Below are 18,275 nucleotides of genomic sequence, written 5' to 3'. Positions count from 1 at the left end.
GAAGACGAAGGCAGGGTGGAGCCTACCCCAAAAGAAATATGAAAAATGTAATATGCACCAGATGAAGTATTTCTTAGAAGATCCTGGAACATGAACAAAAGAGATACATTGATATAATTAGCCAGACATAAGAATACAGCATCAGATTATAGCTAAAGTATTAGCTTATATGGCAAGGAAGATGGACCACTGATCCTCAGACAGAGTAGCAACCATAGAATAGATAGTGAGCCCTTTTCACACTGCACGTCGGACCCGGTATATTGCCGGAACATTGCCGGGTCGCCCTCTGTGTGAAAGCATCCATGTCCCGGGATTGATTCCAGCATTGAACCCGGGTCGGGGACCTAGTAACATTGCCGGGTTCGACCCGGGACGAGCGCTGTGTGAACAAAAGCCAGAGCTAATGCCGTGTCGAAGTGATGACGAGCGTTATCTTGCGACTCTTTTACCCGCTGTTTTGAAGGAAGATCAACGTTCGAGACGAAAACACATGTGCAAACTGTAATGAAGCAGAGATCAGCACATATCCCGGGTCATCACTGGCAGTGTGAAAGGGCAAAATCTAGCGACCCGGGAACAATTGCTGTCGCTGTTAATAATGTTCATCGTCTGGCTGACTACGTCTTGTATTAATTTTTCTGAAAAATCCTGTCATACGTGCACAAACTGACAGTCACCACTTATAAGCTACTACTAAATATTGTAGAAACATAATTTTCTGTAAAGTTGCTTTGTAATGTTTTGTATCGTAAAAAGCACTATACAAATAAGCTTGAATTGAATTGAATTTCCAGCAGAAGCAGTGATTGTTGACTGTGAGCAGCTGAGCGTCACCTGTGGCGGGGTCAGGAGGTCAGGAGGTCAGGAGGTCAGGAGGTCAGGTGTGGATACTGTACTCTCTAACACAGCTCAGATCTGCTGTCCTTCCAGCTGGAGACTACTGCACCTCTTCTCTTCTTTCAGTCTACACTGCAAAACTATCCGTAAAAATAGGCCACAATCAGTCTTGGGTGTAATTAGTTACTGTAATTGAATGAGAGTTACTTCTTATGTAACTGATCTTACTGTGTATAGATTGTAGAACATTTATATACAAGACAATAGTGGATTTAACATCAAAATGTAAAGTCTAACCTTAAAATCTTTTATGTACCCTTTCCACATTTAATACTTTGGTGTAGTGTATTCAGTTTAGTGTCCAATTTAACAATTCAACAATGAATTTTACTAATTTACTCATTGTGTTTATGAGTTAACAGAAATGTCTGTGAAATTATTGGATGATGTTGTGTGTAATGAAGCTCTCAGACCATTGATGGACTCCAGATCAATCTGAGAGAAACAAGACAGAATCTACAGAAGGTGAATCAAGGCTTGGATGTTTCTATCTCTGACTCTGGAAAACACTCCTAAATCAGAGCAGAAGTCTGATCGATGAACTGATGTCTGAAGTGAGGCCTTCAATATCCAAATAAGATTCAACTGAATCAGCTCTCTAGATCCACAGTGATTCACTTATCTCCAGCAACAGACCCGGGATTGTGAGTGTGTGTGTGTGTGTGTGGGTGTGTGTGTGTGCGTCCACGGGTTCAGCAGAGTATCATGTTCTGAGCCCAGCTTCACGCTTCATAATGCGGCTCATTCAGCGCGTCTGAACCTCAAACTCCAGCAGTGTGTGCCAGATATTCTGAGAAAAAGCTGAGCGCATTTGATTCTCACCCAAACACACAATAAAACCAGACTTCCATTTCCTCCGGCCGCGGGAAACCTGCTTTCTGCTCTTGTTTCCCAGAGGCCTCTGGGGCAGCGATGAGGAGAACAATAGTGTTCTGTGAGGAGCTTTATCAGAGACGTATACCTTACACACACACACACACACACACAGCTCTGGTTCTGACGCGGTTTCAAGAGCCGATGGCTCAACATTTCCCACTATCATTGATGATGAATGAAAGGCAAGACGTGCATGAAACGGTAACGTTACGTGTTAAAAACACTCAGACTCAGCATTTTGCCTGAGCACATGAGAATGAATCTGTTTAAAGAGCAACCTGTTATCATCTGCATGTCGTTCCAAACCTGTATGATAACATAAAAGATGTTCTGAAGAAAACTGGGAACCAAACAACTTCCTTTTTGTTCTACAGAAGAAAGAAACAATTACAAATGATTAAAATTTTTAACAAACTGTTCCTGTTCACTTGCACGGTTCTTCTGAGGAGCACACAAGGACATGTCGTGTACAGTATACAGGTGCTGGTCATATAATTAGTATATCATCAAAAAGTTGATTTATTTCACTAATTCCATTCAAAAAGTGAAACTTGTATATTATATTCATTCATTACACACATAATGATATATTTCAAATGTTTATTTCATTTAGTTTTGATGATTATAACTGACAAATAAGGAAAATCCAAAATTCAGTATCTCAGGAAATTAGAATATTACTTAAGACCAATACAAAGACAGGATTTTTAGAAATCTTGGCCATCTGAAAAGTATGAAGATGAAAAGTATGATCATGTGCAGCACTCAATACTAGCTGTGGCTCTTTCCCCTGAATGACTGCAGCAATGCGGTGCGGCATGGAGTCGATCAGTCTGTGGCACTGCTCAGGTGTTATGAGAGACCAGGTGTCTCTGATAGTGGCCTTCAGCTCTTCTGCATTCTTGGGTCTGGCATATCACATCTTCCTCTTCACAATACCACACAGATTGTCTATGGGGTTAAGGTCAGGTGAGTTTGCTGGCCAATTAAGAACAGGGATAACATGCTCCTTAAACCAGGTACTGGTAGCTTTGGCACTGTGTGCAGGTGCAGAGTCCTGTTGGAAATCTCCATAAAGTTGGTCAGCAGCAGGAAGCATGAAGTGCTCTAAAACTTCCTGGTGTACGACTGTGTTGACCTTTGACCTTAGAAAACACAGTGGACCAACACCAGCAGATGACATGGCACCCCAAACCATCACTGACTGTGGAAACTACACTGGACCACAAGCAACGTGGATTGTGTGCCTCTCCTCTCTTCCTCCAGACTCTGGGACCCTGGTATCCAAAGGAAATGCTAAATTGACTTTCATCAGAGAACATAACTGTGGAGCACTCAGCAGCAGTCCAGTCCTTTCTGAAGCGAGACGCTTCTGGTTCTGTCTGTTGTTCAAGAGTGGCTTGACACAAGGAATGTGAAGCTGAAACCCATGTCTTGCAGACGTCTGTGTGTAGTGGTTCTTGAAGCACTGGCTCCAGCTGCAGTCCACTCTTTGTGAATCTCCCCCACATTTTTGAATGGGTTTTGTTTCACAATCCTCTCCAGGATGCAGTTATCTCTATTGCTTGTACACTTTTTTTCTACCACCTCTTTTCCTTCCCTTCTCCTCTCTATTAATGTGCTTGGACACAGAGCTCTGTGAACACCAGCCTCTTTTGCAATGACCTTTTGTGTCTTGCCCTCCTTGTGCAAGGTGTCAGTGGTCGTCTTTTGGACAAGTGTCAGGTCAGCAGTCTTCCCCATGATTGTGTGTCCTACAGAACTAGACTGAGAGAACATTTAAAGGCTTTGCAGGTGTTTTGAGTTAATTAGCTGATTAGAGTGTGGCACCAGGTGTCTTCAAGATTGAACCTTTTCACAATATTCTAATTTTCTGAGATACTGAAGTTGGGACTTTCCTTAGTTGTCAGTTATAATTATCATCAAAATTAAAATAAATAAACATTTGAAATATATCAGTCTGTGTGTAATGAATGAATACAAGTCCACGACCAGCACCTGTATATAGTGACCTGAGGATCATGTTCTTAATGATATTTCAGCAATCATGAAGCACGTCTGCTATCAGCTCATTAGAATGCCAAGCAATTCCATTCAGGAAACATTCTTAAATAAACATTGTTCCTAACTGCTATTTTCATCTTAAAGGTGCAGTACAAAGAACAGTGTGTGTGTGTGTGTGTGTGTGGGGCATCATACTTAGCCACACCTTCCTTTTTAAGGATTTCTGAGAAATACGGAGTCAAAAAAATGCCGTATATCTACACAAAAAAATTAAGTTTTGCCAAAGACAATTACGGTTTGCAAACGAAAATTACAGTATTGAGTAAAATAAATTTGTTTTTTTTTCTACTGGCCTAAAAAAATTAAGTTTTGCAAACAAAAAGAAAGAATTGCAAAACATAGTCACCTTTCAAGTCAAGTCACCTTTACATCTGAGGCGTTTAAATACTCCATTTGTCCATGTATTATTTCTAAAGAAACACAACAATGTATAAAAGGCTCCTTGTATCTTACGTTATTTTCCCGTAGAAGCAGTTTTTGTAATAAATAGGCTAACGATTGCGTAATAACCAGCGACTCAGTCGCACAGCAGAGAAATTACTGTATGGACAGGAGGAGAAGCTCGAAGACAATCTTTTACGGTCTATGAGGCTATTGGGGGACGTGGAGGCATAAATTCAAGGGAGATAATTAATCAGAATCCTTACCAAAATCTGCTCCTGTTCACGCTCGCCCTCTCTGCAAGATTCGGGGGGTGATTCAGATTTCTCTTGGCACAGCGATTAGAAGACGTACAGGTTGCTCACGTGACATCTACATCATCAATCTCAGTTTGAGTCTGCGCAGTTCGCTCGACCCCAGGAAGTGCTTCTAATTTACTTCACTTGTCCAATGGGGTCGCTGTGTTTATTTCTATGATTACTACTAGCAGAACAGAACTATAGAATATTGTGCATGCGTGACTGAACGAATAATCCCCCGAGACGACTCTTTCTCGTTCAAGAACGACACATCACTAGAGTGGATCGTTTCTTCTTATTCAATAGCTTTAAAACATGCATGTTTTTATTTGATTTACTTTATTAACACATCTATATGTGTATTAGCAGTGTTTGCTCAATTTAAAGAAGTTGTTACCATGAACATATGCAGTTTATTTATCTCGATGTGCACACTTTTATAGCATTAGTTGTAATGTAAAATAATGCAATTCACTTCATGAACTATAACTTACATCACTAAAGAGGTCTACGACTCAAGTTTCATATCGATCTTGACTTTGTTTTTCTTTTACATAACTACTGGCATAAATTAATTTAATCACCTTCTTTGTGAGATAAAAAGAAAAATGAAGCTCGATTCTTTTTGGTTTAGTTTTGTCGTGGCCACGATATCAATTAGTGGGAATGTGATAATGTTGTGGCCACGAGTTTAATGAATAAACAAACCAGCGTGACCAGAGCAACCTGAGATTATCAGAGATTGATCAAATATTTTTATCCATCCCACAGTCCGTTGATCGTGTCTTTTTATGTAATATATGTTCATATAAGGTTATTATTATTTTTATAATTATATATAATATATCCAACTGGATGCTGCACACTGCTGGTGGTTGAGGAGAGACCCGCATGATTATACAGTGAATCGGGTGTACAACAATACATTATAAAGAACTATATAAATGCATGTTCATTTATTCATATAGGCTTGCCATATATAATAACTGACATTAATATTATAATAATTAGGGCTATATTTTTATATTTATTGCAATGCTTATTTCCTCTTTCAGTTCGTGTATTGCTTACCTAATTAGGTTGGCTTGAGAATCTAAACAAACTGAAGCCCCCTTGACTCCATCCATGTATCTATCTATCTATCTATCTATCTATCTATCTATCTATCATCTGACTTTTTAACTTTCAGTTTTATCTGCTTAAAACTTTCAGGCTAGGCTTTCTCAAGCATTAAAGTGTGTCTTCTAGGGAGTCGTGTTGTACACGCCCCCGTCCCTTGACTCCGCCCCCACATCAAAACAGTGCCACAAAGAGAGACGTGCAGAAAAGTGAAGCGCAAAGCAGAAACGGCATTGCAAGCTCAAACTAGACTGACACACAAGATAAAAGCAGCATTGCATATAAATTAGTACATATGACCATGGAAAATATGTATTGCAAAATCATTGCTTTTGCGCTCTTTCATTTATGTTTTTCAGTTCTTTATTTTTGTTTGCAAAACTTCATTTTTTTTCTCTCAAAGCTTTATTTTATTTTTTGCGTATATATGTGGCATTATTTTGACTCCATAGAGAAAGACTGTTGAAAGTGGAATGTACTAAGAACCAAGACAACTTGTAGCCAATCACCAGGAAGGGGCGTGTCCCCTCATGATGGGGGAGGAGCCTGTACTGCATTAGGTGTTTGTGGTTTTGGGGGCAGAGCTATCAAGAAAGGGGTTTGCTTGTTTTGGTGATTTCACATATCAACTGCATTTCTCAGAAATACTGCACATATAAGTTTTAAATTAAGAATAAAGTCAAGAATATCTTGCACTGTAAAAATGTTTCCATTCATCCAATTAAAAAAATTTAAGGTAATGGTTCACACCTACATTTTATAATTTGAACCAATGAAAAAAAATGTGCTGTTCTGTGTATCCACTTTTACACACACACACAAAAAAAACAAATACGTCTAAGTTGAGCACTTAATAAAAAATATTTATATTTATCAATGTTTTGAATTAAAAAAAGTTATTGAAGAATAAACAAATAATGGTAAATTGAATTGAGAGACAAATTATTAATCGGATGAGGTCCTGCTCAAAAACCTTTCTCAGTGTGGATCCCCAAGTGCATTATGGGTGTTGAAGTTTTTCCTCCCTTTTTCCACCAAAGCTGCTGCGTTTCTGCTTCATAGTAGCGATGCACAGATAGCTTTCCTTTCAGAATGAGACCGATATGATACTTTTATTTTACACTTCGTGTTAGCGAGTACCAATACTTGTATTTTCATTGTATATGGAATTATTTTTCATGGCTCAAGTGGTAGAGCATTGTCTGTTAGCCTGAATGCACTGTAAGTCACTTTGGATAAAAAGCAGCTGCTAAATGCTTACATTTATAAATACTGGGAACAAAAACCAAAAGAACATATGTATAACGTTAGTTGGCTTAGTTCATTAAGCAAATAGATATACCCTTCAGTTATTTTCACATTTAATTATGCATATTAAAATGTATTCTACAAGCTTTGGTTACTTTCACTGTTCATTTTCTTGCTCTGCTGCTCTGTTTCCGGTCATAACTCAATCATAAGTAGCTCTTTATCACATCTTTGTCTGTTGTTATGATCGGAAACCTGTATTTAACTTCAGAACGATCTGAAAGTTGAAAGTTTAAAGTGGTGCTAAAGTCTGATTTTGTGGCGGCTGTGCTTTCAAACCAAATGATTATAATATTAATTGAGTTCATGAAGGATTGTGAAAGTCTGGCAGTAATCAGACTTCCACTGAAAGATTAACCCGGCCTGCTTTACGTGTTTCAAAATGATTAACAGTTTCGCTAGAACTTAAGAAAAGGAATTAAAAAGTAATCAATTACTTTAATAAAGTAATTGAAATAGTTACACTACTAATTATATTTTAAAAGGGTAACTTGTAATCTGTAACCTATTACATTTCCGATGTAGCCTTCCCAACACTAAATATGATGCGTAAAGGCTTGTAAAGTTCATGCAGAAGCGGCGATTAACATGAGCTAGGCTGCGCTCAAAGCGATTCGATTACAGCTAAGCGCAGGATCAGGGCCGCACACGGGCATTATCTGTGTGTGTGTGTGTGTGTGTGTGTGTAACAGGCAGCTCTTTCTCCAGCTGGAAACTGGACTGCAGTGAGTCGTGACCCGAGGGTCTGTGCAGCGCTCGCACCTGTATAGAGCCTCTGTGCGGCGGCCAACTGACCCCTGCCCCAGGAGAGAAGGAATGTCCCACACAAGAGTCGGATTCAGCCCTCACACCCCCACCTTTAACAGCTAATCCCTCCGCGGAGCTAGCGGCGGAACACACAGCGCGCACCGGTTCATGCACTTACACACCCTTCTGTGGTGTTTAGAAGCCCCCCCGATAGCACACGGACATCAGAGGATGAATAAGAAAACAAACGGGTAGCGAGAGACGACGGTGTAGGATGAGAGTAATGTGAGAAGTGAGAACCCTAGCTGCAGAGGTCTGGATATACTGGAGCTTATCCAGTGTTGTGTTTGGTGGAGCGTAGAAAGGAGAATTACAGCGGTCGAGTCGAGAAGTGATGAAGGCATGACCCAGTGTCTCAGCGTCATGGGTATTACAGAGGCAGAAGAAGGCAGATTTAGATAAGAAATATTAGATAGAAAGGAGAGAAGAGTCAAAGATTATACCCAGGTCTTTAACAGTGCTAGGGACGGTCGAGCCAAGACCTCCGCAATGTTAACCTCGTCAGGACAGAAAGGAGCAATATTTCTGGGGCAGATCTATTTTATCAGTGTCGAGTTTGAGAAAGTTACTGGTCATCCCAGTATTTATATCATTAACACAAGCTGATATAGAGTTGGTGGGAAAGGAGAGCTGTGTTGAGGGCTGATGTGGAGCTGGGTGTCGTCTGTACAGCAGTGGAGGATGAACCATGATGACCAATAATGTTAAAGGAAGCATATAGATGATGAATAGTAGAGGTCCAAGAACAGAGCCCTGAGGAACACCGTGAGAGAAGTGAGGGACAGCGATGTAGTGCTGACGGTCAGACAGGGAAGAAGTCAACCAAGATAGAGCAGAGACGTGAGATGAGAATACTGCGAGAGACAAAAGATCAGAGGAAAGACCTGACAGAATTAAAATGCTAAAGAGCTCGAGTCAGTGGCCATCAGGAGGTCATTGACAATCTACAGAAGTGCTGTGAAGAGTGTGAAAACCAGACTGGAAACATTCGCAGAGGTTATGAGATTACAGATACGACTGGAGTTGAGCGGAAACAGCATATTCAAGTAGCTTTGAGAGAAGCGGAGGATCTGAGATCGGTCTGTAATTGGCCATATCAGAAGGGTCAAGGCCTTTAAAGAAAGGAGAAGTGAAGCAGGCCACAGACTACACACAATCCTGTTCATCTGAAAGCAATGAAGAGCGCATCTCTATATTAATCTTGTGTGTCCTCTTAAGATGAAAAGAACTGGTTACTATAGTTTAACCATGGTAATGGTAGTACTTTTCATCTTTGTTTTGTTTTATAACTGCACTGCCTTAATAATGTGATGTTTTGTACAGTTTAATAAAAAAATAAAAATAAATACATTTGAAAAAAAAAAGATTCTTGATACACTCCATAGTCCTGATTTCTTTTATTGATAATCTTCTCAGACTCACACACCAGACTCAGACAGACAGCTAGAGATGAAGACGATGATGAAGATGTGCATCATTTCACCAGTCTGACTCGGTCTTTGAGGAGCTTGAACTTGGGATTGTTGTTGATCTTTCTGTTGAACAGAGACAGAAGCTCTTCTTCAGATCTGTAGTTTGAGTCTCCAGTGAAAGAGTAATACGCCGCTAGAACCTGCAGAAACACAGAGTCAGCAGACGTCTGGAAGAACAGCTCGCTCATCAGACACGAGACAGACGTCAGCTCAAGCGTCACATCTTCAAGTCCTGCTCACCTTCTTGCGGAGTTTCTTGACAGCGAGTCCTTCCTCCGGAGCGTCTCTCAGAACTGCCTTTATCGTCCCTTTCCAGTTAAACTTCCCTGAAAACCCATTCCAGAAGATCCGGATCAGTGATGCTTCAGTCATTAATCAGAGACGCTACTGAATCCATATTTATATTTATATGACACACGGTGCTATTAATCTCAACACACTCAGAATAAAATCATCTGCACTATAATCCATATTTCATGTCCATGTTTGTTAATGAAATTAACCCTAATACACCGCTTCACTAAGAAGATCCGGTTAAACAGAAAGACCCCTTTAAGAACAAATGACTGGAAAAGTTAAAAGAATTTAAAAACGTGAAGTGTTTGTCATGTTCTGACCATAAAGAATAGTTTAAAACCACCATTAACCGTCTGGTTTTTACATCTTTCACATTAGATCAAAAATGTGCCTTTAAACTTGAAAGAAATAAAAATGTGACATGTATCCTGATATGTTTTGTCCATATCTCCCAGCTCTTCTCTGACTGATATCAGACATTATTATGAAATACCTGTAGAGTTTGACTCAGACTCCTGGTTCTCTGGCTCCTCCCCCTCAGGAATCAGACTCTCTGGCTCCTCCCCCTCAGGATTCAGACTCTCTGATTGGTAAACACACAGGAAGTGAATAAGAGGTCACATGAGTACTAACCGTGAGTACGGCACTAACACAACGCTTACCGTCAACCGCCTCCTGTTTTCTTTTCTTGTGTTTTTTGTTGCTCTTTTCATCTGCGTTCTGTCCGTTCTCCTCTCGTTTCCTCTTTTTTCTCCTCTGTTTCTCATCTGTGTTTTCTCCGTTCTGCTCTGAATTCTCATCTGAAGTCTTTCTCTTGTTCTTCTTATCTCTCTGCTCCTCTCTCTTGTTTTTGTTCGCTGTCTTATGGACGGTTTGGTTGCTGTTCTGAAACATCATGAAACAAGCCATGCACTTTTATAAGCTTATCGTACACAGAAAAATAAATACAAATTGTGTAATAATAATGTTTTTTTTTAATGTTTGAGTCTCTTCTGTTCATCAAGGCTGCATTTATCTGATCAAATATACAGTAAAACACTGAAATATTACAGTGTAAATCATCTGTTTTCTGTGTGAATCTGTGTTAAAGTGTAATGTATTTCTGTATTTTCAGCATCATTCCTCCAGTCTTCAGTGTCACATGATCTTCAGAAATCAGAAGAATATGATGATTTACTGCTCAAGAAACACTTCTGATTATTATCAGTGTTGAACACAGTTGTGCTGCTCAATATTTCTGTGGAAACTGATGCATGTTATTTTTCTTGATTCACAGATGAACAGAAAGTTCAAAAGTAAAACATTTATTTGAAATAGAAATCTTTTGGCACATTATAAATGTCTTCACTGACACTTCTTATGAATTAAGTGCATCGTTCATTTTATTTTATATTTTTTTATTATTTGCCCCAAACTTTTGAAGGGCAGCACAGAAATAAATTACACTTTACAGATATTCACACAGAAAACAGTTGCTTTATATAATAATAATAATAATAATAATAATAATAATAATAATAATAATAATATTTCAGTTTTTTTCTGTACTTTTATGAAATAAGTGCAGCCTTGATTAGCAGAAGAGACTTCTTTCAGAAACATTTAAACACGCACACCATCAGTCTTCATTGTTGAAGTTGAAGATGTAAACCGGTGATGGAGAAGGTTAAACTCTTACACTGTCGACAGTCGTTGAGCAAATCTCCCAGACCTTCTCCAGTAAACACGGGGTGTTGATCTTTAGACAGTTCTTCATCCAGTTCTGCACGTGAACAAACCAGTGGTTAAAGATTCAGCACTCAATCATCAGACCGAACCAGACTCTGGCGCAGCTGTGTCAGACCCTCACCTCAAACTTGGCTTTCTTACGCGGCACATTACTGTGAGTGCTGACCACCTGCAGGACCTTCCAGACGCTGGGCTCAACGTCAGGCTGCTCCATGGCCTGCTGGATCCTCTGGAGAAGAACACACACACATGAGTGACCAGACTGACCCATCACAGCTTCACAGACGGTCAGCTCCGCTCACCTGAATCCACTGCTGCTGCTTCACATCACCCTTGTTCGCCTTCGCCTGGAAGTCTTTACCGCCGTACTTCTGGTCTTCACTGATGCACTTGTTGTGGTTCTTGTAATCATCGCCCCTGTGGACGAACAATAACATCACTATCACCACACACACTCATCATCATCACAACACACACTGACCACCAGATAAACTCCTACCAGAAGTCTTTGCTGCAGTCGATGCAGGACAGAACCTGACAGGCGCGGCACTTGAGCACGTGTTTCTCCACCTGAGCTTTCTTCAGAGACTCGCCGCAGGCATTACACGTGAAGACCACCATCCTGAAGACCAGCAGCTGACCCCGAGGGGAAAACACACGCCTTCAGTCTCACTGAGTGCTGTATGTACTGTTATATCACAGGTAAAGAGTGATTAATGTGACGTTACCTGTGATCCTGCACCTTAAGCTGGTCTGAGATTCTCTGATGAAGCACAGCGGCCGATCTCTAATGATCTTCTTCACACGTGTGTTAATATATCACTCAAGTGACTCGGTTCGCCGGTCCGGTTCTCTTGATGCCCGTGAGCGAGTCTCCGGTATCAACTTAACGAAGTCCTTTTCTCTGACTTAACTTGTTGTTGTTTAAAGTAACACACGACTGAAACGCGCGCGAGTGTCTTGAACCACGCGTTGCCACTCTGTTTTCGCCCCGAACGGAAACAGGAAACAGGAAATAATACAAGTTCCGCAAAAAGAAGCCTGCGTCCCAGTATGCATACTATCGATCCTAAATTGTATGCAATATAAGGAATTTTCAATACTATTTAGGGCACATTAGACTGGATAATATATATATATATATATATATATATATATATATATATATATATATATACGCACGTTCATTTATTTTTTCAGTTTTAACTTTTTATTTATTTATTTTTGTGCTTTAACTTACGTCACGTAGTTGCCAATTCTCTCTTTCGTTTAGTTTAAATTTTGCATCTAACATTTAGAATTTATTTCTTTTCCGCTTTTTTAAATTTGACAAAATTTTATGGAATATGGAAAATAATAAAATAAATTCAAACATAACCTAATCTACCAATGATAAAGTGTATTTTACAAATTCTGAACGTAATGTGCCTAATGCGTAAAAAAAAAGAAAAAAAATACTTTAATTGTGAAAGAGGAAATGACGTAATGCGCCCAGTGCCTGTTCATCAGAGTGAAAGGTAAGATGAGAGAATCTTTCTTCATTCTGCTTTATATACACACGCGGGTCGGTTTAATTCTACTATTATTGTAATTCTGCATATAAAAGACACACATGTTTTTACACGGAAGCAGTGAATGATATTTAGTAAGTCTGAAACTATGCAAGCCTCACATTAAGCTGCTGGAGATGTGAAACATGATGAACTCACAGAGCGTGACCGCGCCGCGTGCGCGTGCGTCTGCGCAGATGGACAGCGTGAGCAGCCACAGCGTGTACGTGCTGCAGCAGCTGCAGGAGCAGCGCATCCAGGGCCTTCTGTGTGACTGTATGCTGGTGGTGAAGGGCGTCTGCTTCAAAGCACACAAGAACGTGCTCGCGGCCTTCAGCGCGTACTTCAGGTGAGGCCTGCGTGACGTCAGTGGCGTCAGCGGCGCGCACGCTCCCTCCCGCTCCCGCTCACCTGCACGCACCTGTGCTCCGCAGGTCTCTGTTCCAGAACTCTCCAGCGCAGAAGAGCGATGTTTTCCACCTGTCCATCCAGGACGTGGGCGGCATCGGGCAGGTGTTGGACTACATGTACACCTCACACCTGGAGCTCAACCAGGACAACGTGCACGCGCTTCTGGAGATCGGACAGAGCCTGCAGGTCACACACACACACACACACACTTACGCTTAATGCCTCCATGCCAGATAATAAAGAACCAGCCCTGGACACCAGATCCCATCAGATAATATCAGTTTTGTCTGGTAACAGAACAACATGTTAGCAAAGTAGACTAATACCCCAAACCTGTTAACAGGAAGTCTTGCCTGGTACCCAAAATGCCCAAAACTCTATCAACAGTCTTCTGTTTGCCCAGAAGTGGACAGAGTAAGTCAGAGAAGAGCAGGAGACTAGTGTTGATGAACACAGATCCTACAAGTACATGACTGATGAAAACAACATCCCATAAACCTGGAGTTTCCATCAGCATCCCTCTTATCTCTTATCTCTTATTCCTGGAGACAAACAGCGTTGAAACCACACAGTCATAAGATTAAACAATGATGGAAAAAATAGTATAAAAAGTACTTGTCAAAAAATGGTTTAAATTAAATAGGTTTGTAAATTATTATATAACTAAATGGAACAATGAAAATGATTAAATAATAAGCATTAATAAATGATTTAACAATAAGTTAATATATTAATATAAAGATAGAAAGTAAAACTACACAAATATTTGGTTGGTTTCTTAAAGCGAAACACACACTCCGATCCAGGCGCTGGTACTGAACCACTAGCAGCGGAGGGTTTTTATTGCCTCCAGAAAACTGGATTGGCCAGTTCAAATAAGCGTGACTTGACCACGTGTGTTGGTGTTTCAGGTGTTGAACATCCTGAACATGTGCCAGGCGTTCCTGAAGCCCTGCGTGTCGACCGAGGCGGCTCTCTCTCTGCCCGCTGAGGCGGCTCACTATCAGGACTGTGTGATCGGAGGATCGTTACCGTCAGACACAGATCTGCACAAGCCTCTGCCTCACGGATACAAGCTCAGGAACTTCTACACCAGACAGTATCTGAAGCAGAGCTGCAGCTTCCCATCGGAGGAGCCACTCCAGAGCAGTGTTCCTGCGGCAGACTCCGCCCACCCGTGCAGCACAGACTCCGCCCACCCGTGCAGCACAGACCCCGCCCACCCGTGCAGCTCAGTCCCCGCCCCCCCATGTAGCTCAGACTCCGCCCACCCATGCAGCTCAGTCCCCGCCCACCCGTGCAGCACCGACTCCGCCCACCCGTGTGGCTCTGACTCCGCCCACCTGCACGTCCTTCAGCCAAAGAAAACTGTTTACCTGAAGAAGTTCAACTACCTGCGCTCACACATCAGTGCAGAGGATGAGGGGGTGGAGCACGGTGACCCACGGGAGACCACTCCCACTCGCCCCGTCCACACCTCTGACCTCTCCGTGACCTCTGACCCTGCAGAAGTGTCCGAGCTGAAAACAACACCTACGGCGGAGCCTGATGTCCTGAGAGGTCAGGTTGAGAGGTCGGAGGTCAGCAGCGCGAACAAATACTGCTGTGAGGTTTGTGGAAAGACGTTCAAACATCCCAGCAACCTAGAGCTGCACAAGCGCTCACACACAGGTCAGACACATACACACACACACACACGCTCTCTCTCTCTTTTTCACACACACACACACACTCTCACGCAGCTGCTTGTGTGTCTCTGCAGGTGAGAAGCCGTTCCAGTGTAACGTGTGTGGGAAAGGATTCTCACAGGTGTGTAAACACACAAACACACTCCTGATGTGTTCCTGCTGCATGCGTTCATGTGTGTGTGTGTGTGTGTGTGTGTGTGCAGGCAGGAAACCTGCAGACTCATCTGCGCAGACATTCAGGAGAGAAGCCGTACATCTGTGAGCTCTGTGGGAAGAGGTGAGTGTTCATCATCAGACTGAAGCGGGGGGGGGCACATCAGGTAAGATTGTTGATCAGTGTTAAATGCATTTATTGTTGAATCATTCATTCTCAGAAACACTGATGTGATTCCTGTTTAAAACTAAACATCATGACTCTCAGTTTATCCAGGATCCTGCAGCTCTGTTTCTTCTATCACACTTTATTCATGTGTGTGTTTTCTTCTCACACACACGGATCTCTCTGAAGAGATGTTGTCTCTGTGCTTCAGCTTCGCAGCGTCCGGAGACGTCCAGCGGCACATCATCATCCACTCGGGAGCGCGGCCGCACCTGTGTGACATCTGTGGACGAGGTGAGCACGCCAGCGGTCACAAGCTGAGAGAGAGAGAGCCGTTTAGGGATGTCAAATTTCGATTATTTCCATGATCGATCGTCGTTTAAATTAACGATCAATTAATCGATTAATCGTTAACCATAATACTGCAAAATGCGTCTATTGCAGGCACACAGTCAGCGGTATGACTGGATGTGCAAAAGCCACACACACACACAAAACGCTTTCTCACTTGAATTAAAGAGGTTTTAGTCTGAATAAAATGCTAGTAGCAGGATTATAAAATGAATAGATGCGATTATGATCATTTGATAAAATGAAGAGAGCGCGCCATACTTTTGAGGTCATTTTACTTTGTTGACAGTTTCCAATCCCGCACGGAGAACGCTGAACGCGCATCTTTAAATGGTTTTGTTGGGGGCTCGTTGTTGTATTTTAAAGCACAATTGCAATGTTTTCAACTGACATTATTGTATTTAAAATAAAATTATCCGAAATGTGGAGCGCGTGTGACTGCGCTGCACATTAAGTGAACTACATCGGCGCTGCTGCACCAAAACACAGTTGCTCACATTAATTTGATCCTGCTGGATTCTGTCCTAGAAAATGTCAGATTTTTTAAAATCCAGCATACAGCGCATTAGATCGTGACAGTGCATGCGTGCAGACGAGGATGAGCGAGCGGGGCTTTGGCTAGATTTATTTGGAGGTTATTGCTCATGTCTCATTCGGCACAAATCGAAATGTTTCCATATTCGCAATGTATTTGAATGTTAAACTATTATTTATAATGTAAACTAGGCTTGTACTTAACACGCATTCGCATATAGACGGAAAAGATGATCCTCTTCATATGAGCAAAAACGTCCTTGGAACAGCAGAGTGGACCGGTATACTACGGTCTATTTAAACTGACCAGTGTAACCTTTTAATGTTTAGTTGACATTTTATTTTGATAATGAACAGACTGCGATGTAAGTTTGAATCGCTAGAATATACGTGTGCAGCAGGCTCCGGGGCGATCGAAACAGCTGAGACATTAAAAAATATATATATTTTCCGCAAAAGTGTTTACTTTCATTTGTGCACACTCACAATAAAAACAGAAGATTTGTGCTCTTGTAAAATAAAGCAAACAAACAGAATGCGTTGTCATCCTTTTTTTTTTTTTTTTTTTTTTTTTTTTTGTGAACTTATGGAGCGCCCACACTTCTGTTTTAAATCCGTTAATCTTAATTAGCCTATTTAAGTCGGATATATTTCGCATAGCCTATAAAAAAAAAAAAAAAAAAAAAAAAAAAACATGAAAACAAATTGTTATTTTTATGTTGGGCCTATTACTTAGTAGGCTATAAATTTTCCTTAAAGCATCCCATTTTGTCCGAGGGCTTAGAACCTGTGCCCTAGTCAGGTCCATGCAGAAACTTGTGAACGATGCTCGGCGTCACCGTTTAGTGACAGCAGTGAATGCTCCAGGAATGTGTCGGTCACAGCGCCTATTAATCGCTGTTTTGAATCCAGCAATTATTTATTTAGAAATGATAAGATCTGATTATGACAAGTGTGGTATAAAAGCTTTGTTTATTAGAGGAATAATAGGTTAACTGGAAAATGTTAGATTGCGACCATGCTTTTGGACCCCATAGTCTTCATTTACGCGGCTTTGTTCTGGTTTGCCGGTTGGTCACGAATTTCCACAAATTCAGTATATTTAGGCATTGTTTCTTTTCCTAAATATTCATAGTCTAACCCTCTAATTTCCCAGGTTTATTTTATTATCTTTCGCTTTTAATAACTGTTTTCGCATCTCTTACTGTGGTAAACATGGGAAGGGAAATTAAAGATTTCATGAATTAAGAATTCGTTCGATTTATTAATTTGTTCCCTTATTTCACTTAAATCATGGGTTATTTAGGGAACAAAATTAATGAAACATGGACAATTGCCACATTAATAATTCGTAGGAATGAATTAACAAGTTGTAGGAATGAATAGACTATACCTGTCCTGTCACTGTGTCCCGCAGCCCTGCAAAGCGCACGATATAAAACAGTTATCTGATGAAATGATTAGTAACTACATTTCTATTGCTTTTAATGTTGAAGAACTTTTATGTTGTTTCTATTTTAATGTACTTTAAAGTTTAAATAACATTAAAAGCTTAATTTGTACATTGTGAATGAATGATGATGCTTTTATATATCGTCACCGTCACTCACAGCCGCTCGCACGTGTTGAGTGCGGATGAGCCGCACGCAGCCCAACATTGAATCGGTTAACCGACCATCGACAGCCTTAATCGATTGCATCTCTTATCGACAATTAATCGATCATCGATTAATCGTTGACATCCCTAGTGCTGACCTCTGACCTCTGCTTCTGTCCGGCAGGCTTCAGCAACTTCAGCAACCTGAAGGAGCACAAGAAGACGCACAGCACGGAGGAAGAGTTCACCTGCGAGCAGTGCGGGAAATCCTTCAACATGCAGAGGAAGCTGTTCAAACACAAGCTGAGACACAGCGGAGACAAACCGTACAGCTGCCAGACCTGCGGTGAGCGACCCCTGACCCCTGACCCCTGACCCCAGCACAGCACTCCTCAGAAGGAACTGGTCAAGTAACATTACTCTTCATTCAGAAGGAAATATCCAAGTTACTTTTTGAAATAAGTGCAGTTCCTTATGAAACTAAACCATGGTTTTACTACGGTAAACATTTTAACCATCTGTAAACAAAAATATTACCTAATCATTTGCAATTTAGGTGTACTGAATGTTACAT

General features: G+C 41.1%; 2 protein-coding genes across 5 annotated transcripts in view; one reads left to right on the top strand and one right to left on the bottom strand.

Moving 5' to 3' along the window:
- Nucleotides 1-9,136: 9,136 nt before the first annotated feature.
- lyar (Ly1 antibody reactive homolog (mouse)) lies at nt 9,137-12,277 on the bottom strand. 2 transcript variants are annotated; one of them, XM_052574449.1, is made up of 9 exons: nt 11,980-12,277; nt 11,751-11,887; nt 11,554-11,668; nt 11,373-11,480; nt 11,202-11,285; nt 10,186-10,408; nt 10,017-10,076; nt 9,467-9,552; nt 9,137-9,366 (listed from the first exon to the last, which is right to left on the bottom strand). In XM_052574449.1, the coding sequence occupies exons 2-9, from the start codon at nt 11,870-11,872 to the stop codon at nt 9,229-9,231; spliced, it is 936 nt and encodes a 311-aa protein (XP_052430409.1). In that variant the 5' UTR covers nt 11,873-11,887; nt 11,980-12,277; the 3' UTR covers nt 9,137-9,228. The 2 variants fall into 2 exon arrangements, with proteins under 2 accessions (XP_052430409.1, XP_052430408.1); XM_052574448.1 differs by having other exon boundaries at nt 10,017-10,106; nt 11,980-12,274.
- A 341-nt stretch (nt 12,278-12,618) lies between these two features.
- zbtb49 (zinc finger and BTB domain containing 49) overlaps nt 12,619-18,275 on the top strand; it is a 6,330-nt gene continuing 673 nt past the window's right edge. Inside the window, exons 1-8 of one of the 3 annotated variants that reach the window (XM_052574435.1) lie at nt 12,619-12,768; nt 12,999-13,150; nt 13,236-13,398; nt 14,124-14,883; nt 14,975-15,021; nt 15,104-15,177; nt 15,431-15,513; nt 17,886-18,047. In XM_052574435.1, the coding sequence (XP_052430395.1) occupies nt 12,999-13,150; nt 13,236-13,398; nt 14,124-14,883; nt 14,975-15,021; nt 15,104-15,177; nt 15,431-15,513; nt 17,886-18,047 (1,441 nt within the window). In that variant the 5' untranslated portion in view covers nt 12,619-12,768. The other 2 variants (XM_052574434.1, XM_052574436.1) reach the window with 2 other exon arrangements.

Source organism: Carassius gibelio, chromosome B14 (assembly GCF_023724105.1).
Source record: "Carassius gibelio isolate Cgi1373 ecotype wild population from Czech Republic chromosome B14, carGib1.2-hapl.c, whole genome shotgun sequence".
NCBI lineage: Eukaryota > Metazoa > Chordata > Actinopteri > Cypriniformes > Cyprinidae > Carassius > Carassius gibelio.
This window is presented reverse-complemented; position numbering and strand designations above follow the sequence as displayed.

Bases quoted from the DNA above. Each gene is read 5' to 3' on its own strand.
- lyar (XM_052574448.1), bottom strand. From the start codon at position 11,872: ATGGTGGTCTTCACGTGTAATGCCTGCGGCGAGTCTCTGAAGAAAGCT. The intron at 11,481-11,553 runs GTGAGCGGAGCT...GTTCTTCTCCAG, and splicing joins AGCAGCAGCAGTGGATTCAG to AGGATCCAGCAGGCCATGGA. The intron at 9,367-9,466 runs GTGAGCAGGACT...GTGTTTCTGCAG, and splicing joins TCAAGAAACTCCGCAAGAAG to GTTCTAGCGGCGTATTACTC.